General features: G+C 45.5%; 1 protein-coding gene across 1 annotated transcript in view; it reads left to right on the top strand.

Annotated features, from left to right (window-relative positions):
- The window catches only part of TIMM44 (translocase of inner mitochondrial membrane 44), a 750,397-nt gene that overhangs the window by 5,510 nt on the left and 719,008 nt on the right, over positions 1-25,879 (top strand). The window contains 1 exon segment of the mRNA XM_040322529.1: positions 12,710-13,128. Within this exon segment, the coding sequence (XP_040178463.1) occupies positions 12,710-13,128 (419 nt within the window).

Below are 25,879 nucleotides of genomic sequence, written 5' to 3'. Positions count from 1 at the left end.
CCTCCTCCTGGTTTCTCGAGTCCTCCCGTGTTCCTGCCGTGCAACGTCATATACGGCCCCGCCCCCTGGCCGGGGAACTTTGATAGACAGATCACCCGTCCACCAATCCCAGTGACTGGTGATCTGTCAACCAAAGTCCCGGGACCGGGGCTGTATCTTTCAGCGGCAGGGAACACGGCTATTGAAATGAAAGCTGTTATCTCTGTTTCCCCCCGCTGCGATCTGTACACCTGGGCCTCTCTTCCTCACCAGACCTCAGAATCCACTCGCAAAATGCAAGCAGGCGAGTGGATTTTTGAGGTCTGCTATATGGGTACTGTGCAATAACTCCCTGTAATTTGCACTGAAAAACTAGACCTGCACCTGTATCCTAGTAGAACAAAATTAGTATCCCCAGACCCCTTACCAGCCAGAATCGGGAAAGGGCAAAAGGAAACTAGATTATGTGAAAACTACAACCAGGTTTAGCCTAGGTTCACACTGCTGCGAATTCAAAATCGCGGTAAAATGTTACCGCGATTTCGCGGCTGCGATTTTGCCGCGATTTCGGCCGCAATTTAATGTAAATCGCGGCCCGAAATCGCAAAAAAGTAGTACAGGAACTACTTTTTGAAATCGCAGATGCGGCGTCGCACTGATTAGGACAGTGCCATTGCCGACAATTGCCGCCGATTTGAGATGCGATTTGACATGTCAAATCGCATCTCAAATCGTTCCAAATCGTACCCAGTGTGAACCAGGCTGAAACGTACTTGAGAGTTGGCCTCCCATCTATGGATTATTATGGTTATACAGGATTTATATAGCGTCAACAGTTTATGCAATCTTTTACAATAGAAGAGGATTAAGACCCCATACACATGCTATACAACTTTTGTCGTCTGATTTTTTTATATATTTTTTTTTCTTTTTAAATTTACCAAAACCATGTAGTGCAAGGGTCTGCCTGATTGGACACAAATTGAAACGCTTTAGGTTTGACCTCATATTATATGGTTTTGGTAAATCTGAAGGGGAAAAAAAATCTACAGAAAATTGTGTGGTGTGTATCCAGTTTAAGAGGGCCCTACTCGGATGACCTTACAATCTAATAGTGTGGTGCAAAAGGTCATAACTGTGTGGACGTGATAAAAGATTAGCTGGAGGCATGATGGGCTTCCCTGAACAGATGAGTTTTCATGAACTGCCTGAAGGCAGCTAGAGTAGGAAGTAGCCGGAAAGGTTGAGGTAGTTTCAGAGGATTGAAGAGGCTCTGGAGAAATCCTGGAGTCGAGCATGGGAGCTTGAGTGTAGGCGGTCTTCAAAGGAGCGGAGAGGACGGTTTGGGTGATATTTGAACAACATTGGTGATGTAGACCTGGCAGAGTTGTGGATTTCTTTGTATTTTGTGGTTAGTGTTTTAAATTGAATTCACTGGGTGATCAGGAGCCAGTGTAGGGATTGGCGGAGAGGGGTGGCAGACACTGAGTGGTTGGTAAGGTCGATTAAATCTGGCAGCATTCATGATGGACTGAGGGGATAATCTATGGAGAGGTAGGCCAATGAGAATGCAGTTGCAATAGTCAAGGCAAGGGATAATGAGGGAGTGATCGATTAGCTTGGTGGTTTTATCTGATAAAAGGGGCAAATTTTAGAGATGTTACGGAGGTGAAGTCTACAAGCTTTTGACAATTGGATTTGGGGCTGAAAGGACAGACTCTGTATAGCTGGAAGTGCTCTGGGGTCTCAGCTCACAGTCTACAATGATCATAGTACAGGCAACCACACTAAGGCTCTGTTTCCACTAGTGCGATGTGTCATGCGACTTGGACACAAAGTTGCATGACAAGTCACAGCCCACTGATTTAAATGGCACCTGTTCCCATCCATGCGACTTTGAAAATCAGCGACTTTGAAAAGGTACTTGCAGTGCATTAATGTGACTTTGATCCAGAGAGTGTAAAGTTGCATCAGTCACACTCTAGCCTTATGCCGCGTACACACGACCATTGTTCCTGTCCTGCAAAAAAAGTTGTTTTTCTCGCTGTGATTCCTCAAGTCTGCCTTGCATACACGTTCATGGGGGGGGAAAAAACGCTCGAGCAAAGCGTGGTGACGTACAAAACGTACGACGGCACTATAAAGGGGAGTTCCATTTGAATGGCGCCGCCCTTTGGGACGCTTTTGCTAATATCGTGTTACCGCGTGTTAGTAAAAGTTTGGTGATAGACGATTCCTGCTTTTCAGTCTTCGTGCTTTAAAGATCGTTTTCTGGTGTTCAGTTTGTGCTTGTATCTGTATTTCAGTGCTTGTAGTCAGTTCGTATCTGTTTTTTCAGTGCGTTATTGGTTTTAGTTCGTTCTGACCAGCCGACCGTTTGCGAGCCATGTTGCGGGTACGTTCTCGTCGCTGAGATCGTGCTGTGCTTGGTGTTGGGATTGTTTCTTTATCCCGACTCCAGTCCATGAACAGGGTGAGGAGTTCATGGACCAATAATTGGTTGCTCCAGCGGGACCAATTCTGTCACATGCCTTTGTTGTGGGAGATCCAGGAGAATAACCCTGATGACTACAGGAATTTTCTCCCCCTGACTGACCCCGTTTCTCTTATCGTCCATGGACGGACACAGCTCCTTTAAATCTTGACAAGTGGGTTATGTTTCCTGTTTACAAGAGAGGACTAGGCAGAAACATGTTAGATTATTAAATACATGTTACATTAACAGTTGAACAGCCCCACCCAGGGGGCGGTCCCTCCAGACATAATCCCCCTCTCTGCAGCCTCAGTTTCGTTCTGCCTAGCAAGGAGGACGTATGGCTCCCTTTGGGCCCAGCACCCTGAGGAGAAATTTTTGTTTTACTTTTTATTGAAGAATCTTCTTTCAACTGTCGGCTGAGAGACGGGCTGCATAATATAGATCCTTGTAGTCTACTCAGTCCGACCAGCAAGCGTGGGCACACCTTTGCAAAGAGGCTGGGTCTGCCATGCCATACCCCATGACTTCTGGGGTGGCCGGTGAGCTTTGCTCCGAGGTTCACATATGACTGGGCTGTGGTGTTGTCTCACTCACAGTGGACCGGGCCGACCGCTACCTCCATTGTGGTTGTGGTTCTATCAGGAATGCGTCAGCGAGTCCTCGCTCGGACGGGTAAGTACAGTCCCTCCTGCTCCGGTGGGTTTGTCCGGCTGGGCATTCCTGGGGTTCAGGGGTCCTCTTCTCCTCCCTTCCCTGCTCCTTTTCCCTTGCTGCATTGCTAACATTGCCGCTGTTAGGGGGGAAGGGGCCTTCCTGAGGGAACTGTGTTATCTGGCCTGTGTTTTTTTTTCACTGTTGAAAAGCCCTGTGATGAGCACAGATAGATGGTTACGATTACCCTGTATTATACTTCAGCGAGTAGTTAGTCGCTGACTGATTGGTGATCCTTTTGTATGGTCATTATATCTCATATGCTCATTGCAATGTATCTGTGTCTTATCCTTTAAAGTGGTTGTAAACCCACTATTTGGACTTTTACCTACAGGTAAGCCTACAACAAGGCTTACCTGTAGGTAAGGAGAATATCTCCTAAACCTGCACGGTTTAGGAGATATTACCCCCGCAATGCGGGCGGCGCATGCGCAGGGGGGAATCCACGGCTGAAGGACCGGCATCGCCGGACCCTGCCGATTTTAAATCTCCCGCGCGCACGCGCGGGAGTGACGTCATCGCCGCTCCAGCCAATCACAGCGCTGGAGCGGCGATACCCGGAAGACACGCCGGAGCAAGATGACATCCTGCTCGGCGTGGACCAGGTGAGTGGTAAACACCTCGTTCCGAGGTAAGTATTTCATAATAGGCTAGTATGCGGTGCATACTAGCCTATTATGCCTTTTGCATTGCAGGTTTGGGGGGAAAAAAAAAAAGTTTATGCGGTTTACAACCGCTTTAAGAAAAAAAAAAAAAAGTAGGGTTGTCCCGATACCATTTTTTAAGACCGAGTACAAGTACCGATACTTTTTTTTTTCCAAGTACTCGCCGATACCGAATATCGATACTTTTTTTTTATCTCATGTGACAGTGGCACATGTGTCGGTATGTTTTATTTATATATATATATATATATAATATATATATATATATATATATATATATATATATATATATATATATATATATATATATATATATATATATATATATATATATATATATATATATATATATATATATATATATATATATATATATATAAATATAAATTTTTTTTATCTTTAACAAATTTTATTTTTATTTTTTTAAGGGGGGGGGGGGGTGTGGACAGTGTCAGTGTTTTTTTTCTTATTTTCTACAATAATTTTTTTATTTTGTTTTATTATTATTTTTTTATTTTTTCAGCCCTGTTGGGGGGGGGGGGGGGGGCGGGCTTTGGTAAGATATCAGGGGTCCTAACAGACCTCTGACATCTTGCCTTTGAGACAGGGAAAGGGACTAGGGACACATGTTCCCCTGTCCCTTTCTCAGCAGCATCAGCTGCGCTGAAAATGAATGGAGTAAAGACAGCTTCTTCTCTTCATTCATAAACTGAAACATTTGTAAACACAGTTTACAATGTTTCAGTTATGTGAATGGACAGAGTCGGTGATCACTGACTCTGTCCATTCGGAGCAGTAAGGAGCCGGCTTTACCGGCTCCTACCCTGCTCTCCATCCTGACATTTCCAGGGGGTGGAGGAGGAGCACGGAAGGGGAGAGAAACACGGTGGCATACACGGGATACACGGTGGCATACACGGGATACACGGCGGTTTTCAGCTGCTTTAAAATCAGCGGTGATCGGTGCTTGTAACTTCCCCACGCACTGATCACCGCCAACAGTACAAGTATCGGGTGAAGCATCGGGAGCATTTGCCCGAGTCCTCGGGCAAATGCTTGGTATCGGGACAACCCTAAAAAAAAGCCCTAAGAGGCTTTTCCTGTTTGAACACAGCATTTTGCCGCCATTTGGCACGGTTACAGTTACCTCACGTCTCTCAGCCGACAGTTGAAAGAAGATTCTTCAATAAAAAGTAAAATAAAATAAACCTGGGGGGTCAAGTCAGCCCCGAGTCGCTGGACTTGCGTGGACCTACGGCCACACCTCCCTGAATGTGTCTGGTCTCGGTAGCTACCCAGGGTCGGGCCTGGCTAGTGCCTGAGTGGGAGACGGCTTGGGAATACCAGGTGCTGTCTACTGTTCATATTTTAGGCGATCAGGCTATGCTTTTCCTCGTGGTCGACCGATCTGGTTTCAGCTGGACAACACCACGGCCGTTGGAGTCGCCAGATGCTGGACCAGGGCGACTGGTCTTTGTGCTTGGGGTGTTTCGGCTCCCTTGCAGAAGGTGAGCCTCACAGGGCATGGATCTCCTGGCCGCTCGTCTCCGCCGCAAGGGTGTCGAAGTTAGTGGCCAAGTCTAGTGATCTGGTACAGACGCGTCAGCCGCGCTGGTGGCCCTGTGGTGTCTGTATCGGCGACTTTTTGCTATTCCTCCATGGTAGTTGCTTCCTCGGCTGCTCCACAGAGTGGAGGCTGAGGAGATCCTGATGATTCTAATCGCTCCAGATTGACCTTGGCGTCCTTGGTACGCCGATATCGGGCGCCTGGTAGCGGAGGTACCCTGTCTCGGGGTCTTCCTCCTGTTGTACAGTCACTGACTTGCTCAACATGGTTATTGGAAACCAGACTTTAGGTGACCGGGGTCTGTCTGACTCGGTCATCTCAACAATGCTGAGGGCACCGTAGTCTTCTTCCGGAGGATCTACAGTCGCACCTGGCAGGCCTACATCTCTTGGTGCGAAGGGATGGAGTGATGTCCACTGACGTACTCGGTGTCCAGGGTCCTGCTGTTTTTAAAGCTTGGAGTGGATCTAAAAATTGCTTAAAGCACCGTTTGGGGGCAGATTTCAGCCTTGGCTGTGTTCTTTCAGTGGCTTTTTTGCGGCCCGTTCCCTGGTAGGCCCCTTTTTGTGTGCAGGGGGTTTGTCATATACTTTCCCCTCTTGGCCCATTTCTTCCCCCCATGAGTTTTGACTCTGGTGCTCTCGGTTCTTCAGGAACCTTCCTTTTGGAAACAGAGACGTTTTCTCTTGACACTATCTCAGAAGGTGGCCCCTTTAGTGGCCTTTACCTCTGTTAGAGGGGTTTCTGAGTTGGCGGTCTTGTCTTGCAAGCTGCCATGCTTGATCCTCCACAAGGATTAGGTGATGGTGCGCCCGCGACCTTCCCTTCTTCCGAAGGAGGTTTCGGCCTTTCATACTTTAGGAGTGGTACGTGCTTTGCGGGTGTACCAGCCTACTACGGCTCCGTTTCGGAGTTCTGACTCTCTTTTGTGTCGGTGTCTGGTCCACAGAAGGGCATGGCGGTCTCGTCGACCACCATTTCTGGGTGGATCACGCAGGCCGTCATACAGGCCTATGATCTTAAAGGGCGGGCCCCCCTTTCCGGGCATGGCACTTTCGACCAGGGAAATTGGTGTTTCCTGTTTTTTTTTTTTTATTTATTTATTTTTTTCTACATCATGCTTCGGTTTCACAGATGCGCGAGGCGGCGACTTGGTCGTCCGTTCACGCTTTTTCCAGAATTTACATGGTTGCTGTGAGTGCATCTTATGCTTTTTTTTTGGCTGCTAGTTTTTGCCGACAGCTGTTTAAAGTTGCACCTCCTCCGTTGAGGAGCTCTGCTTGTTTTGGGGTGAAGTTAAAATTAGTTTTACTGATCTATTCACCCCTCGTTTTTGACACTGCTTGGGGACGTCCCACTTGTCAAGATTTAAGGAGCTGTGTCCGTCCATGGACGACAAGAGAAAATAGGATTTTTTTGTACTCGCCGTAAAAGTCCATGGACGGACACAGCACCCACCCCTCCTTTTTAGGTTTGTACTGCTTGTTACGAACTGAGGCTGCAGTGAGGAGGGTTATGTCTGGAGGGACCGCCCCCTGGGCGGGGCTGTTCAACTCTGTTAATGTAACATGTATTTAATTATCTAACATGTTTCTGCCTAGTCCTCTCCTGTAAACGGGGAACATAACCCACTTGTCAAGATTTAAGGAGCTGTGTCCGTCCATGGACTCGGAGAAAAGGATTTTACGGTGAGTACAAGAAATCCTATTTTTTTTCAGCATTTGTTGGCTTTGGTGTCCCCCTATATCACCAGGCAGGACACCGTTATGTGGGAAGCCATCACTGCTGAGCAGAGGCTAGTTGCCACGTTGCACTACCTGGCGACAGGGAGAAGCCTGCAGGACTTCAAGTTCTCAACACTCATCTCCCCCCACCCTCTGGGCATCATAGTTCCAGAAACCTGTTCTGCCATCATACAAGTTTTGCAGAAGGTCTATATTAAGGTAAGTTTTTTTTTTTCTCCTTTAACATCACATTCTATGTATTTAATGCTTGCTAATGTATTTCTTTCATCAGTCCCTAATTGCCATAATTGTAATATGCTGTGAATTTCCCAAATGTGGCATCACAGTTTGCCCAGCGTTGGAACTTTCCCAACTGTGGAGGGGCAATTGATAGCAAGCATGTCCGCATTGTGTCACCACCCCTATTTTTTCAACTACAAAGGGTTCCACAGTATAGTGCTGATGGCTATAGTGTCGGCCAACTATCAATTTCTTTTCGTGGACGTGGGGAAAAAATGGGCGGATGTCTGATGGCGGAGTATTTTCCCAGACAGATTTCTCCCAACGGCTAATGAGTGATGACCTGCCATTGCCACCTATGGCTGAGAATGTGAAGGGACTACCTTTCGTCTTTGTCGGGGATGAGGCATTTGCACTTGGTCCCCATCTTATGAGGCCATTTCCTTAACGGACCCTGAGAGGGGGGTGTTTAATTTCCAGCTGGCCAGAGCCAGAAGAGTTGTTGAAAATGCCTTTGGCATCATGGCCAGCCGGTTCCTCCTGTTTATGACCTCCATCAACCTTGCGGAGTACAAATGGAGCCATGTGGTTATGTCATGCTGTGTTCTGCATAATTTTTTTAAGGGTGCACTTGTTGTCCGTAACTGTTTAGTGATTACCATCACTGATCAGCTGGGGGGGCTATTTAAACAGGCTCAGACAGCATTTGTTTGCTGTTAAGCCTGTTAGGCGCTGATACCCGGTTTTGTTCAATATAAGGTAAATGCCATTTGCTATTTTTTGGTGCTTTTCCTCCATATTTACTTTTTTGTGCTCTTGGTTGGCCTTGTTGTCATCCCTGAGAATTTGGGACCCTCTTCTAAATGGTCTCTATTTATATTTTTCAGGTCTTTTTTCCTCATTTACCCTTTACAAGTCCTGTGTGATGCTATAGGACTTGGTAACTCACCTTTGACCACACTGCCATTTTTATTCACTGGCAGTCTATTCAGCGCCCTTCTATCCATACCTTAAATAAATTCAGATCAGGTATGTATGGAGGCTATGTTAGCCCTTGCTAGGGGATTAGTTACCACAAATTTAATATTTTGTGGTCTTTTTAAACCCTAACTTTTTCTCTTTTTTTTTTTTTTTTTTTGATTTTTATACTTTAGTATGCAACCTTAGCCCCCTGCAACCACACTTGGGTTGGTGTCTCTGGGTAGCGCCGAGTATTGCTGCATCTGGCGCTGCTTCTTGTATGGACACAGTGTAGGTATGGCTCCTGTCTCAGCTTTTCCCAATGGATATTTTCCACACACTGGATCTTTGCATGTTCATTTATTATTTGAGAGTATAGTCTTGTTTTGAAACATTCATTGTTCATTTTGCCTGAACTAATTATGTGTATGTGTATCTTTTATTAGATTGTACAAAATGTATTGATTGACCCATACCCCTTAGGAGGACAACTATTTGCCGAAACATGTCGGGACTTTGTAACAACCTATGTAAATTTTAGTCGATCCTAATGTTTTTATACTATTTTTGTACTATCAATACAATGTTTATTATATTTTTTTATTTGTTTATGACTTGTTTAATGGCACCGTTATAATCCCTCTCATTTTTCCACAACCCTATCTTGTTTTGTTTTTATTTTTTTTTAATTTTATTTGCTTGTTTCTTTTATCCTTATCCTAGTGCACTTTAGTGCCATGTGTATTTTCCTTTAGTTAAATACCCATCATTGTCAGTGTAAACACAAAAAATAACTTTTTTTTTTTTTTCCAACATTGATATAAGAAGCTACACATTTTTGAGTACAAAAGCTTTTACTCCTTGCACATTTTAAATGTGTGTATATATTTTTTTTTTCAATATAAAATGCATTTTTTTGGGGGGGGATAAAACGCATGATTATTTTTCAATCTGGAACTTCTAATGTTCAACATGTCCAATTTTTTAAATTGTAAAAAATATTAAATTAACATTATAAAAATGTATATATATATATTTTTTTATATTTAAATCCTCCCAAGCACCACCATGATGTTTTTGAGGTTTTGCTCCACCCGCTTGGTATTCCATGATTTGTAGAAAGTCTCCCTTGATCTTTTCCAAGTCACGACAGCACACCATTATTTCCTGTATTGTGATCTGGGCACTGTGGGCCAGATCCACATAGAATTAGATCCGCGCAGCGTATCAGAGATACGCTACGCCGCCGTACCTTACCTGGCGGAATTTCGAATCCACAACGATTTCGCCCCGTAAGTTACGGTGGCGTAGTGTATTTCTGGCGGCGGAATTTAAATCGGTGATCAGGGGGCGGGTTTCATTTAAATGAAGCGCGTCCCTGCGCCCAATGAACTGCACATGCGTCGTCCAGAAATTTCCCGCCGTGCTTTGCACGAAATGACGTCGCAACGACGTAATTTTTTTAACTTAGACGTGAGTTGCGTCCATCCCTATTCACGAACGACTTGCGCAGAAAAAAAAAAATTAATTTCAAATTTCGACGCGGGAACGACGGCCATACTTATCATGGCAAGTCTATCTATACGCCGCAAAATGCCAACTTTAACTATACGCCTGAAAAAGCAGACTACAGACAACGTTAGAAAATGCGACGGCCGCGCGTACGTTCGTGGATCGTCGTAAATCGCTAATTTGCATAACCGACGCGGAAAACAACGCAAACTCCACCCAGCGGGCGCCGAAGTATTGCATCTAAGATCCGAAGGCGTACAAAGCCGTACGCCTGTCGGATCTTACCCAGATGCCGTCGTATCTTGGTTTGAGGATTCAAACTAAAGATACGATGCGGGAAATTTTGAAAGTACGCCGGCGTATCAGTAGATACGCCGGCGTACTTGCTCTGTGAATCTGGCCCTGTGACTTGTGAAAGGGTAGGTTCAGGGTCCACAAGCAGAACATCACCTAAAATTTAAAAACACACCATGTATTATAAATATCCAGGCCTACATCTGTTACCTGAATCTGTGGTGTATGAAACTGACCTGTAGTGGTGGCAGTTTCCTCCACTTCTCCATCCTCAACATTCCGCGGTTGTGGGTCTCTTGCAGGTGTGGAGTTCCTAGGCTCCTGTTTAGAAGCTCTTTGAAGCCTTATGAGATTGAAACCAAAGGAATACTTGAGTAAAATTTATATTTGAGGCCTCAAAGAGGAATATGAAACATTCTTTGGAAGTGTGGGACAATTGTCTGTTTTGGCAGAGTTCAAAGCTACACATGATTGGATCCCTTACCAAAGCAGGAACATGTATCTATTTTGCTCAAGTTTCACACATGGAAACACATCAAGTATCCACTGGATCACCTGTGTGTGACACCCTAAAAATGTAGGGCCAGATCCACAAAAGGGATACGCCGGCGTATCTACTGATACGCCGTCGTATCCCTGTTTCTATCTATGGAACTGATCCACAGAATCAGTTTCTCATAGATAGGCAGAAGATCCGACATGTGTAAGGGACTTACACTGTCGGATCTTAGGATGCAGTACCGCGGCCGCCGCTGGGGGCATTTCTCGTTTTAATCCAGCGTCGGGTATGCAAATTTAGCACTTACGGATATCCACAAAGCTTTTTCGCTTCGTTTTTTCTCCGTAAGTATTAGTTTGCCGTCGCAAAATTAGGGCTGCTTTTACAAAGTGTAAACTGTTGACACCTTGTAAAAGTATACCCTTCTATCCCGCGTCGCTGTCATTTTTTTGTTTAAATTTTTTTTTTTTTCCCGACGCAACTCTTTTTTTTTTTTTTTTTTTTTTTATTTTTTTTTTTTTACGCCCGTCGCGATTCTCAAAACCCGGCGCAACGTAAATCCGCGCAAAGCACGTCGGGAAAATAACGTCGGGAGCATGCGCAGTACGTCCGGCGCGGGATCGCGCCTAATTTAAATGGGACTCCATTAGATTAGGCACGCCTTGCGCCGGACGGATTTAAGTTACACCGCTGAAAATTTTGAGGTAAGTGCTTTGTGGATCAGGCACTTGGTAAGAGATTTTGCGGCGGTGTAACTTAAATGGCAAAAGTTAAGTTACGGCCGGTTTTTGTGGATCAGGTCCGTAGTTCTTGTGCCCCACACTTGTGCTACTGAGTCCAGATGTGTACCCAGCTGCTGAGCATCCTCTCCTTACATTACACTGACTGCAGTTATATTATTTAAATATAGTTACCAACACATCTAGACAACCATGTTCAAAAAATCTTATCACATAAATAGGCATGGTCAAATATAGTGAACCCTGCATCTGACAAAAACTTTAGTAAGCGAATGAAAGATGTTTCCTACGACCGATTAATGTGCCCACGAACATGAAAGTTGACATCTTTAACTGTTCAACATTAATGAAAAACACATGCAAGTACTGTAATAAGAATCTGAGTTAACACAGGAAACTTACTTACTTTTCACAACTTTATCCAATATTTTAGCCTTGACAAGATTAGGCTTTTTGTATGGCCCATGCTTCGCTTCATAATCCTCCCTCCTCCAAAATGGCCACCATCTCAACCATCTCCTCGAATGACATGTTCGATGCCTTGTATCTCCGTGATCTGCTCATTGGAGGACCACACATTCCTCCTCGGTTGAGGTTGACACCTGCAGTGTCTCCGCCATGTTGTGTAGCACTACGACGAGCGAGAAGGGGCGGGGAAAGTACTAGAACAAACGTCAGGGGCGGGGTAAGTGTGCGGAAGGAGGAGTAAGCAACGAACGTGAGATCGAAGGTACATAACTTTTTTTTTTTTTTTTTTTGACTCATCAGTGGATGAGATTGTGGCCTATATATGGTGAGAAAGATTAGTAAAGTCTTAAAGCGGTGGTTCCCCTAAAAATAAAATGTTGACATCGCATTTAGCAAATAAATTACAGTTAGAATCGGGTTGTTTTATTTAAAAAATACCTCCGTACGTATCGTTTCCATTAGTCGGTCCCACCGCCACTTCCGGGTACGATGCAGGTGGTGGGCGTTCCTAATTGATTGACAGGCATCCGAACGACGCATCCATCGCGTCACGAGATGCCGAAAAAAGCCGAACGTCGGTGCGGCTCTATACGGCGCATGCGCACCGACGTTCGGCTTTTTCCGGCATCTCGTGACGCGATGGATGCGTCGTTCGGATGCCTGTCAATCAATTAGGAACGCCCACCGCCTGCATCGTACCCGGAAGTGGCGGTGGGACCGACTAATGGAAACGATACGTACGGAGGTATTTTTTAAATAAAACAACCCGATTCTAACTGTAATTTATTTGCTAAATGCGATGTCAACATTTTATTTTTAGGGGAACCACCGCTTTAAGTGACATTAGTGTCTTTGTCTTGTTTTTGACTTGCAGAAATCATGCAGGTATTCAAGAATCCTGATTTCATGGGGGAATTCCTGCACAGGTGGAATAATCTTCCTATTCTATGGCAAACAAAAAAAACAGCTAATAAGAACAATGAAGCCAGGAAGGCAGCACTGGAGAGCCTGCTTGAATTTGTAAAGACACAGATCCCCACAGCAACAACCAAGGATGTGAATACCAAAATTGTGACCTATAGGGGAACATACAGGACTGAGCGCAATAAGGTCCTGCAATCCATGAGGTCAGGAGCAGCAGCAGATACAATTTATAAGCCAAGTCTGTGCCAGGGAATCTTTCAAGCCTTACCCCCCAGACATCGCTCCAGCCTTCCCTGCAGCCAAGCTCGGCCTTCTTCGGAGGAACAACCTGAGTTCCTTGAGGAGCCTGATTTGGCCATATGGAGCCAGGTATAGTATTTAGATAAAGATTTCTTGTAATAAAAAGGTATAAAATAGATGTTACTATTGCTAACAATTTTATGATTGAACAAAAAGCGTTATACACATCAATAGACAGTAGTGGCCAAAAATGATGGGGACAAAAATGAAAAATGCAGGGGTCAGAATGATTGTCTTTAATATTTATAAGCATTCAATTTGCAACGGTCATGAGTTGAAAAATGTGTGTGTGTGTGTGTGTGTGTGTGTGTGTGTGTGATTTGATGCCTCCCCTCCGCATTCATAAAAAAGGCCCAGGAGGCTTAGGCAGATGGAGGAGGAAACCCGTGACCTAATTAGGGAGGCTACTGTGGCCCTCAGAGAGCCCCCCCCCCACTGCTGAAGAGGGATTTGCTGCACTTAGAGGAGACAAATTACCAAGAATAGACATGGCCCAACATCTCTTTAGCGAAGACCTCATTCTGAAGGCCCTCAACAGTGGCAGCTTGCTGACTTCACAGACCGTACAGAGGTCGCTCCTCCTCCTCCTGTTCCTGCCACAAGTTCTCCTCCGAAGACGCGTTTAGCAAAGGCTGCAGAGAAGGCTACAAGGAAGAGAAAAAATGTAATTGTGGCCCTAAATATATGTGCTTTTCATGGTCCCAATTTTGGATTTATATTCTTGGATGTTTGCTGTAGGGATCTGTGCCTGCACAAATTCAAGCAGGGTCTCCAGTGCTGCCTTCACCTTTAATTTATGTGCCAGAATAAATGTTTTTTTGGTTTACTGTAAAAACTTGACCATGTGTTTTTATTCAAAATTAAGAGTTTGCTAGTGAGTAGGCAGGGACATTTCAAAAATAAATTTTCAAATTAACAAGGGACACCAACCTCCTTGAGGGTAAATAAAACTAAACAATGTTGTAACTTGAGACACTAAAATAAAAAATGGAAATCGGTCTAAAATATTCTACAATTAATAACCAAAAATGAAGATCTTCATTAAAATTGAAAAAAATATTTAAACAATTTTTATGGAGATCTGGCTTACAAAAAAAAGATTATTCATGAAAATAAAGAAACAAGTTGGTCATAACGCTGTGTGAATATCGGCATCAAAAGAAGTTAATTTTTATTGTAGCATTATAAAGAAGAAAAGAATGCGCTGCATTAAACGATGCAATAATTTACAGCTTGATGAATGTGCTATCTCCATTATGAACGCTAGTTTTACCAGAGCGAGTGCTCCCGTCTCATACTTGATTCTGAGCATGCATGTTTTTTCCCCCCCTCGGAAAAGCATACACACGAGCGATTTTCGTGACGAGAAAAAAATAGAGCAGGTTCTAATTTTTTTTTCACGACCAATCTAAACAATTGCAGTTTCCCCTCCCCACCTTCCAGGACAGCTACTTGAGATGATTGGCTCCGCCCTCTACAGGAAACACAAATCATCCAGTACTGGTTGTGGCCAAGTCCTGTGTGTATTAGTCCCTGTTTTTTCTGCCAGAAGGGTTTCCTTTAAAAAGAGACTACCTCTTTGAAAGAGTTAATGTCATTGTTTTTTTTTTTTTTTTTTTATATTTTTTTTTCCTTTCACAAAGATGATCATAATACATCTTTACAGATGGAGCATCTTATACAACAATTCTACTTATTTTACTCTTATACACTTTTTTTATTTTACCTTTTTTACTCTTTACCAGAACAAGAAACTTTAAAATTCTCCTATCCCTTATTCCTCCTCTATCGTTAAACTTGTTTTGATCTATTCTTATGCTATATCTTTGTTACTTAACTATCCACCTAGCACTTTCCCTACATACCCCCCTCCCCCCAAGAAATAAACTGGGAATACTGGTTTAATCTTAGGACAATAAAGAGTTAATGTCTTTGAAGGAGATTGTAGCCTCCTTCCGGTCTTTAGATGGCAGGGCAGCAGGTCTGGGGCCTTCTTAATCTGGTCCCAGAACTCGAGTACCTTTTGGCCTCAGTTAGACCCCTTCCTCGGTCCGAGACCAGTATATGCCTCTGATCTGGAAGAAGGGGAGAACCCGAGCTCTTCATCTGAAAGGGATTCTGCATCGGTGGAGCTCTAGGTATCATTATTTTTTTGCAGAGGATATTGATGAACTTTTTAAATCAATATATACCTCCTGAACAGATTGAGATGCCACAGCAAATCCAATCTGTGCAGGATAAAATGTATAGGGGGTTGTAACGAGACCCTTGCTCGCTCGCTTCCGCTCTCCCGACACTCCTCTGCTACTTTCGAGTAAGCTTGCAGATCGCAACGTCTGATGGTTGGGTCTTCCAAGGCTCCGGGATCCGAACTACAGCTATGTGCCGTTCGGAATCCATTAGAACGGGGGTCTCAAACTGGCGGCCCTCCAGCTGTTGCAAAACTACAAGTCCCATGAGGCATTGCAAGGCTGGCAGTTACCAGCATGACTCCCACAGGCAGAGGCATGATGGGACTTGTAGTTCTGCAACAGCTGGAGGGCCGCCAGTTTGAGACCCCTGCATTAGAACAAACACCAGGCAGGCTGTATGTAAGTTCAAACAGGAAGACTTTTATTGGAAGCACACAACACACTTTTATACAGAATTTGGAACATCCCTCCCCCAACAACCGCTTTCCTATTGGTCAATTGTAAAGTACATGTAGTCCTCTTAGCCATGCAAATGAGGACTTGAAAATGAGTCAGCAGGGATTGTTCCGATAGCTTGAATAGAAGTCTGCTATGTGTAATGAGACAGAAGCCCCAGGGGGCAATCAATGTACACAATAGCCAGACACAGAACAATAGAGCCGTGTGGAGCCTTAAGACAGAGCAGAAGATGGAAGAGTTGCTTACTTTTGACCAACTTAAAGCTAGACATGATCTGCCAAATAATCAGCTGTTTCGCTATATTCAATTGCGTCATGCGTTCAAATCTCAATTTAAATTATTATCCATAGAGTCGGTTCCATCGAGATTGGAGGAGTTGCTCTCCACAGAGGATCTTCCCAAGACTCTGTCGGTTTCATATAGGAAGCTGTTCGCCACCAGTCCAGGGGCGGTCGTTAGGTGCAGGGACAAGTGGGTGAGTGAGGTGCCCGATATCCAGGGGGAGGACTGGGATGAAATGTGGACACATCCATTCCAGCATCTGGTGGCAGCCAGAGACAGGTTAATCCACTTTAAGTTTCTGCATAGGATCTACTATACGCCAGCTAGGCTGGCGACTATTTACCCATCGGTGCCGGCTGAGTGCTGGAGATGCACTTTTGCTCCTGCAGCGGCGGAACATGTGTTTTGGAGCTGCCCTCAGATCAAGCAGTTTTGGTCGGAGGTCACCTCTTGTATCTCAGCAGTTTTGTTGACCCCTGTTCCGATGACGATTACAGTATGTTTACTGGGATTAGTGCAGGAGGTGGTGCCATCCAGGGCTCATCGGACACTGCTAAACATCCTTTTATTTTACGGAAGGAAAGCCATCCTGTTAAAATGGCGCAAACCGGAGGCACTTGAGTTGCGCTTTTGGAAGGGCCTGGTTAATTCAATGATGCCGTACTATAAGGCGACTTACCTTTCCAGGGGTTGTGGGAAAAAATTTGACAGGGTATGGCAGGCTTGGTATAACTCTGACCTGACTGTTGGTTAAGGCCTGATGGCGGGTATGGGTCTCCTCACAACTTTCAACATTTCAGATACTGGGTAGAATCGGGTGATGTGGGGTGAAGTGTTTGAATCCTGGGGAGGAGTGGGAGGCGGAACACTTGACAATCTTCCGGTGGTCTCATGGGAGGGAGAGTGGAAGCTGAGCAAAAAGGGTGGGGGGGGGGTTTAGGGTGTTACGTAGGCCATGTTGGCCTTTCACCGGCCCAGTGTTGTGCTGGGGCGGCTGCCTTTTTATTTTTGTTGTTGTTTTTTTTTTTTGTGTTATATAAATTGTCAAAATCAATAAAAATAATTTTACAAAAAAAAAGACAGAGCAGAAGACCCCCCACTGTGTAACAGATTTCAAGGAGGAACACTTCCGCATGCCAAGGTCCATGACAATACTTCCCCTGGGAAACAGTCCAACAGCCACAGTGGGAGCCCGAACGGGTCAACTCGAGGATGTTGGAAAAGTAGTCTTAAGGTTCCAGGTCTGCCTGCCGGGGTAACCTCTCCCGTCTCAGTGCCAGCAGGTCCCGGGTCCCCAGTATCTTTTCTGGCCCATAGTCTGTCTGTAGGAGGCCTGCCCCCAGTCCCTTCCAAAACACACAGTGACAGTGGGTTCTGTCACAGGGGTCTTCAGGGGCGGAAATCTGGAACTTTCCCGGTACACCAATCACTTAAAGATATGATTCTTTCAGACTGGAAGGAACCTGAAATCAGGTTGTTCCAGTCTAAAGGGCACGAAAGATAATTTCCTTTTTCAATCTGAAATCGAGGAGACTTTCTTTAATTGTCCTAAGCTAGATGCCCCTATGTCGCAGGTTTCGAAAAGGTCAGACCTGTCCTTTTTGCCAAATCGGTGGTCGTCTTGGCTGATACAGCTGCAGTGTAAAAGCTGCAGCTAGGTCTTCTGCTCTCATTAATTCAGCCAGGTGAGCGGTCTGGCTTAAATCTTGGGAGGGGGGACCTTGCCTCCAAGAACAAACTCTGCAGCATTCCCTTTGAAGGCAAGCTCTTATTCGGTTCCTCCTTGGTGGAGGTCCCAGCTTGTTCCTCTGAGAAGAGTAAACTGGTTCCCTTCTTAAAGGAATAAGCCACAGAATAAGAAGCCTTTTTGCGATTTCCAGAACAAGGTTAATTTTAGAACCAACAGGCGAAGAAAAAGTGGTCTTTTAACAAAGTTAAACAATAGAAGGGGACTCTCTTTGCTCCTTCAGCCCCTTCCAAAAATCCCCAGTGACTCCAAGATAGGGGTAAGGGGAAGATTGGTTCAAAAAGCCTCTGGCGGCATCCGGATGGTCATCCAATTTAAGCATCCTGAACAAATATATTCTCTACAGTTGTTTCCGGATGGAAAACATTTATTCTGTAAGGAATCTATAATGGCCAGAGGTCTTCATGGTCACCCTGGATCTTCAAGACGCTTATCTTCATGTTCCAATCTGCCAAAACCACTGAAGATTTGCGATTCTCATGGACAACGGGCCCAGTCATTGGCAGTTTAATTCCCTTTGGTCTCTCGGCAGCACCCATAATGTTTACAAAAATCATGGCCGAAGTTATGGTCTTTTTTCGGATATGAAATGTAACGATCGTCCGATATCTGGACGATTTTCTGATCTTTGCCCGAGACAGAGTCCCTTATCTGGGAACTGCAGTTGGTCTTGCGGATCTTCCAGAATCTGGGGTAGAAAGTCAACCAACAGAAGTCTTGTCTGGTGCCTTCTTAGAGCATACTTTTTTCTGGTTTAGCTAATAGATTCTATTGCTTGGGAAGAAAAATCTGAGGAGAAAATTTTGAAACTTCTTCTCTCCGTGCAGGCCTTCAAATTGCTCCCACAGACCTCTTCTGCGGACCATGCAGTTATTAGGATTAACGACTGCAGCCATCCCAGGGGTGCCTTGGGCCCAATTACACTCCAGACCCCTTCAGGTATTTCTCATATGCCATTGGGATCGCTGGAAGGATTCTCTAAATCAGCTGGCTCAGCTGCCAAGAGGATTTTCTCAATCTTTCCTGGTGGGAGCAGCAGGAACTCCTGCAGGGAGGGAAAAACTGGGTGCAACATGCTCCAGTAAAAGTTTCTACAGATGCCAATCTGTGGGGCTGGGGTGCACACTCTCAGGGCTGGCAGGCCCAGGGATCTTGGTTGCCTGAGGAGGCAAGCTGTTCCTCAGATTTCAGGGAACTGCTAGCTGTAGGGAAAGCTCTCTTGACTCTGCAAGAGACCTATTGGTTTTCTCAGACAATGCCACTACGGTGGCGTACCTGAACAAGCAAGGGGGCACTTGTTTGGAGTCACTTCTAACGCTGTCACAGCAGTTTCTGTCCTGGGTGGAAATCAATGTCGTCTTAATCTGAGCAGTCTACATCGGGGGTTCAGAGAATGCGCTGGCGGACTATCTGAGCAGAGTGAGCGTCAGTTCCAGCTGTTAGGAGCTACATCAAGGCACATTCCGGGAGATTGTGCTAAGATGGGGTCTTCCTGCAGTGGATCTTTTTGCCTCCATTTTTAAGAGAAAGCTGCCTTTTTTATTTAATAAAAAAAAAAAAAAAAAAAAAGATGGATGCTCTCTCCTTCCTGTGGGATTTCGCTCTGGCCTACACCTTCCCTCCTTACCTCTGGTAGTTCGGGAAATTATTCAGGATCGGGCAGAAGTGGTTCTGATTGCCCCCTGGTGGCCCAGGAGGAGTTGGTTTTTCCTTTTTTGAAGACCCTCTCTGTGGATCTTTCATGGCCCCTACCAGATCGAAAGAATCTACTCTATCAGGGACCAGTGTTGCATCCAAGCCCTTAGACCTTCCATTTGATGGCCTGGAGGCTGAGCGGGGAATCTTGCGTGAGAGGATGTTCAGAGAAAGTTATTTATACTCTCCTGGACAGCCACAAGTTGGTCACAAGGAGAATTTATGGGAAAGTTTGAAAAACTTTTTTTATTTCCTTTTTTATTTCCTGGCAAAGGAAATCCAGTTAGATTTTTTTTTCACTCCCTGTATATTAGACCTACTCCTTTGTACAAAAAAATCCATCTGTCAACACCCTTGAGCCCCATACACACTATCAGTTTTCCTTCAGGTTTACCAAAACCATCTAATATGAGGTAAAACCTTGAGTTTCAATTTGTATGCAATCAGGCAGGCCCTTGCACTACATGGTTTTGGTAAACCTGAAGATAAAAACCTGCAGGAAAACTGATAGTGTGTGTGTGTGGGGCTTAAGGGTTCAGGTTGCGGCTCTGTTTGCGTTTTCAGACAAGAGGCTAGTGGAAGATCCTTTAGTCGGGAGGTTCCTTTCGGCCAGATCTAGACATGCTCACAGGATCGTCAAACATGTGCCTCCTTGGCATGCGTCATTAGTGTTAAATGCTCTAACAAGGGCTCCTTTTGAGTCTTTGCACGAAGCTTCTCTGAAATGTATTTCCTTAAAGATTTCCTACCTGAGTTTTCTAGAAGGCAGTGAAGTGATTAGGCCTGATCCTTTCGATTTGCCCAAAGTATCTACTTACTTTCATAGGTCTCAGGAAGTAGTCCTGCCTAGTTTCTGTACCTCTCCCAAGAATGCGGAGGAGGAAAGATTTAGTTTTTTTTAGACGTAGAGACGTCTTCTGCTTTACCTAGAGAAATCCAATGGGTTTAGGAGTTCCTCCCAGCTGTTTGTATTGTTCAGTGGCCCCAAGAAGGGGTCCAAAGTGTCTAAAAGCTAGGTGGATTAGGGAAGCTATTTGTGAAGCATACAAAGCGTCAGGTCGTATCCCTTCTTCTAGAATTAGGGCTCATTCTATGAGATCCATACCCACACCAACCTCACTCGCAGACAATGGGACCTACAGACAGATAGCTAATTAAACCGACACACAGAGGTAGAGACAGGTAGACAATTAGACAAATATAGATAGAATTTATCTTTAATCATATTTATATACGCATACAAAAATAAGGGAAAGAAACAATAAAATTATCAATTTGCTCACTCTTCTCAACAGGCAGAGGTATCAGTCAAATTTCAGGTAGCAGGTGGTATGGTAACCCAAGAGCCCCAAACTTTCAAGAATTTTTTTGGACACCCTCTGGCCTCATATGTCAACTTATACAGAGGTATAGTATGATTGATGGTAGTGAGCCAGAAGGCAATGGTAGGTAAGGATGGAGACTTCCAGTGGAAGGTTATTGACTTCTTGGCTTAAAACAATACTATCCGCAGGAAAGTTTGTTTATTCTTAGATATACTGGGCCAGATTCACATAGAGATACGACGGTGTATCTCCTGATACACCGTCGTATCTCTGACTTAGGCCGGTCGGATCTATGCGACTGATTCATAGAATCAGTTAGGCATAGATATGCTTACGATCCGACAGGTGTAACTATGTTACACCGTCGGATCTTAACTGCAATTTAAAAATGGCCGCGGGGGGCGTTCTCCCTGATTTACGTTGAGAAATATGTAAATCGGCGAGATACGCCAATTCACGATCGTACGCGGGCCCCGACGCAGTGTTACGACGTTTACGTAGCGGTTTTCACCCGGCGTATACTTACCCCTGCTTCTATGAGGCGCAACCAATGTTATGTATAGCCGTCGTTCCTGCGTCTATTTTTTTTTTTTTTTACGTCATTTGCGTACGCCGATTCGCAAACGCGCTGGACGCGAGTTGCGCTCACGCCGAACCAATGACGTCCTAGCGACGTCATTGGGAGCAATGCACGCCGGGAAAATTCGCGGACGGCGCATGCGCATTTAAATCGGCGCGGGGGCGCGCCTGATTTAAATGCTACACTCCCTCTAGACGCGGAATTTGAATTCCGCCGGGGGATTACGATCCGCTGCCGCGAGTTTGGAGGTAAGTGTTTTGTGAATTACCCACTTGCCTCTCAAACTTGCGGCTCTAAAGATCCGCTGATATGTGAATCTAGCCCACTCTCATCATCGATATAGCCCAGTAAACACCTCAAGGGATAACCTATATTGGGTATCTGCGTCAGCGAACAAATGAAGGCCATGACCTCTGACCAAAACTTTCTAATCGGCGCACACTCCCACATTAAATTAAAAAAACGTGCCATCAGCCACGCCGCTTTGGGAAGAATAGTGCTGAGGGGATTTTGTGCAGGCTTAAAACGTAAGCATGGTGTAAATAGGATTTGTATAACAGCTTGGTCTGTATTACCTTGTCACGGGAAAGAAATGACATAGGGACCTGAGGGGCACAACCTCCTGCCAGATGTCCTTCGTCCACTCAGGGATGCCGGCTCTCCAGGTGGCAGCCGCTTTGCTCAGCCTTTGAGTCGTGTGCAGGAGAGTCCCATAATATGTGGAGACCAGCTTGGCGTGAGAGGAGTCGGTTAGCAACCGTTCCAGCGGGGAGAGCTGAATGACTATGTTACGAAGGCCAAGCTGCGTTGCTGCAGTGTGGCGTATCTAAGTAAAGGAAGTAAGCTGTGCGTGGCAGATTGTAGTCTCTGCGAAATTCATCAAAAGAACAAAAAAAGTTGTCCGAGAACAGATGCAGAATCGTTTTCCACCCCCCTTTTGACCCATATCCAACATCCGATCTGCGGGAAAAATTCTGGGAGATTTGGATTTCCCCCCATAGTGGAGTGTTCGGTGAGTATGTATTACTGCCGGAGGGGGTTTGCAATTTAGTGAGTTTAATAATCTGAGTCATTGCCATAATACTCGTCCCCTCCCGCCCTCTAAGGGACATATGATGAATCAAATTTTTGTAGGGATTCATAAGAGGTAAGAATAGCTGCCTCCAATTCAGTGGCTGCGTTGTTGGCTTCGGGGTAAAACCACCAATGTGCGTGAGCCAATTGTGAGACAATATAATAAGTTTGGGGGCAGGGCCAACCTACCCTCCAGTACCGGTAACTGAAGGGTGACCTTGGCAATCCTGACCCCCCCCCCCCTTCCACAAAAAGACTCCATCCTTGCCTCCAATTTCCTTGAATTTATTTTAGTGACATATACTGGCAAATTACCCAAAACATATAGAAATCGTGGCAAGAAGATCATCTTAAAAATATTAATCCTGTCCAGTAGAGTAAGTGGGAGATTAGCCCAGGTTTTGAAAGTGGTTTTCATGTGCCCTATGAGGGGGTCTAGATTAATTTTAATGTAGGAGGCCATGGGGTGTTGTACCATGACTCCTAAATATCGGAAGGAACTAACTATCTGCAGTGGGCAAGAGGGTGGTAACCGGATCGATGTTGCTTGGTCAATCATAAATAAGATGAACTTGTCCCAATTAACCTGGAAACCAGAAAAGTGGGCAAACCTCCCAATGATCTCCAGCAGGGCTGGGAGAGATGACTGGCGGTCTGACAAGTATATTAACATGTCATTATCGTAAAGAGATACCTTCTCCCCTAGACCCCCCCCCAATCGTCATATCTCCGCGACTGCCCCGCAAGATCTTTGCCAACGCTGGCAGAGGCTCTATCGCCATCGCAGATAGCGGCGACAGAGGACACACCTGTCTGGTGCCTCTTTATCGGAAAGGGGTCAGAGATGGCTGCGTTCACTCTCAATCTAGCAATGGGTTTTAAGTAAAGCAGCTGCACCCACCTGATAAAGGTATTGCCAAATCCAATTTTTCGCCAACAGATCTTGACCTCCAACAGATGAGGCCATTCGACCGAGTCAAATGCCTTATGTGCATCCTAAAGACAAAACGGCCCTGGAACCCATTTCTTCATGGGTGGCCTGCAGATTGGTAAATAGTTATACCTAGTTGATGGAGGTCAAACGCCCCGGAATGAACGCAGTTTCAGTCGCCGGGCGAGCACCTTGGCTAAGGTGATCCTTATGTGGTTTAGGAATGAGGACAATCAACGCGTCCGGCATAGAAGGCGGCAGCTGCCCCGTTTTTTTATAGCAAAATCATACACCCTACCCAGATGAGGCACAAGCAGATCCTTGTACTACATATACCACTCTATGGGGAAACCATCAATACCGGTGTTTTGTTTCTGGCAAAGGATTAGATAGCCTCCCCAATTTCCTCAGCCGTCAGAGAGTGTCGCCGGTTGGTTCTGAAGCCTGGACAGTGACATTTTAGAAAGATAGTCATCGAATTCCACTATCGTGTAGTGAGCTCTAGTAGCATAGAGGGAGGAATACAATGTGACAAAGGCATCCCATGATCTTGTTTTTGCACTACCACTATTCCCCCCTGAATTCTTAATTCTAGGTATGCTATACAAGGCTGATAATCCGGTCTGGAGAGATACGCCAGCAGGTGACTGTTCTCATCACCGAACTCAAAGAGCGGCTGGTTCTGATACAGCAACTTCTTCTGAGTACGCTCCAAAAGCACCAGGTCCAGTTCCCTGGCCCCGTGCTTCCAGGCAGCGTGTGTCTCAGGAGAGGGGGTCGCCGAATAGGCGGCCTCTGCCTCTCTGAGAGACCTCTCTGCATCTGTCAATCTTGACAAAGAAGCCTTGCACGTTTGACCAATGGCCACAGCAAAAGAGCCGCGTGTGGTGGCCTTGAAGGCATTCCAAACCACCGGAACGGAGGCTCTCTGCTTGTTACCCAGTAAGATCCCATCTCTGTCATACATTGGTTCACCACAACCTGATGCGCCAACCATAGCGGGCTCAGCCGCCACGCACGATAGGAGGAGGGTGGGGTGCCCAGGGCGAGGTTCACCACAGCAAAGGGGAATGATCAGACACGCGCCCTAAGGGAGGTACTTGACCTCAGTCACCAAATTAAGCAAATCCGATGAGATCAGACATAAATCAATATGGGATAGAGTACAAAGAATACTTTAGTGAAGGGGGGCGTAGCATATAAGCTAGTTACTGTATATGGCATACCCATTAGTTCTATCACTACAATTACAAACCAACCATTAGGATCAAGTTTAACATGTTTAATGCTAACTGGTGCAGACTTGGCTATAAGGATGGAGGTGCCCCTGGCAAATGTGGAGTGGAGAGCATAAGCGATTTTTGCCCGCTTAAGGGCCATGACTCTAGAGCCCTGAAGGTGGGTTTTCCTGGAGTTGGATCACATGCGGATTATGGCGTGCTAGGTATTCAAACATAATGATCTTTTTACTTTTGAGTTAAGCCCCCTGTACATTCCACGACACCAAACGTAGTCTAGACATGAGAAGACATAAAATGTATGACCTGCAGAACCTGGCGCTAGCAAACCACGAGGGATGCATATGATAAAGAGCAAGTTAAAAAACATAGGACCATGTTCCAGCAATATAAAATATCAGGTGCATAATAGCAAGGGCCAGCTAGTCTAGCCCATAGACATGCAACGAGGTACCAGCATTTCAGAAAAAATACAAAAAACAACCCCGAACAACCTAACCCTCCCGGGTCCCAAACATATGAGAGCTTTGTTCCCGAAACACGAAAGACTACAAGGCTGGGTGGCCATGACACGGACCCTCTATCAACATTCCCTGAGAAGTGTAAAGGTCCTTAGACGCAGCCCGCCATCCGCGACCGCACAAAACAGATATAGCAAGTGACCCCGAGTCAGGAGGGAGGGTTTCCAAAAAATAACAGGTTAAACGCTCCAAAAATTTGTAAAAAGTAAATGTAACATCAGGAACAGGATGACAACAGCCCTCCAGGCTGAACCAATGGTATGCAAACAATGGCAAAGGAGTGTAGCCCACCACCCATACTGATTGAAAAAAGGGTTGTCAAGGAAAGTGTACTCAATATATCCGCTTTCAGCGCAGAGGTGACCTTCGGTCCTGGTTCCTGCGTTCCGGACGTCCCAGGGTGTCCACCCAGTGAGATGTCTTCTTTAGGATCCGTAAAGAAATAGGCCTTGCCCTGGTAAATGATTCTTAGACGAGCAGGATACAGCATGCCGTAGGGGAGATTAAGCTCACGGAGCCTGCGTTTAATGGCGATGAAAGTGGTCTTTGCTTTTGTGTAGCTACTGAGAAATCAGGGGAAAATGGTTATTCCGCTCCCATTAAAGGACACCCTTCCCTTCTCCCTGGCAGCTTTGAGAACCGCTTGCCTGTCCCTGAAATTAAGTAGCTTCATAATCGTGGCGGGGCCCCCGGGGGGCAGAGGGCGCAGGGGGAACTCTGTGCGCCCGTTCAATGGCGAGAAGGTGGGGGGGGCGCCAAATGTGGAGATCAGCCAT

This window comes from Rana temporaria, chromosome 1 (assembly GCF_905171775.1).
Source record: "Rana temporaria chromosome 1, aRanTem1.1, whole genome shotgun sequence".
NCBI classification, from domain to species: Eukaryota; Metazoa; Chordata; class Amphibia; order Anura; family Ranidae; genus Rana; species Rana temporaria.
The sequence above is the reverse complement of the archived record's forward strand: the minus strand, read 5'-3'. Positions and strand labels throughout refer to the sequence as shown.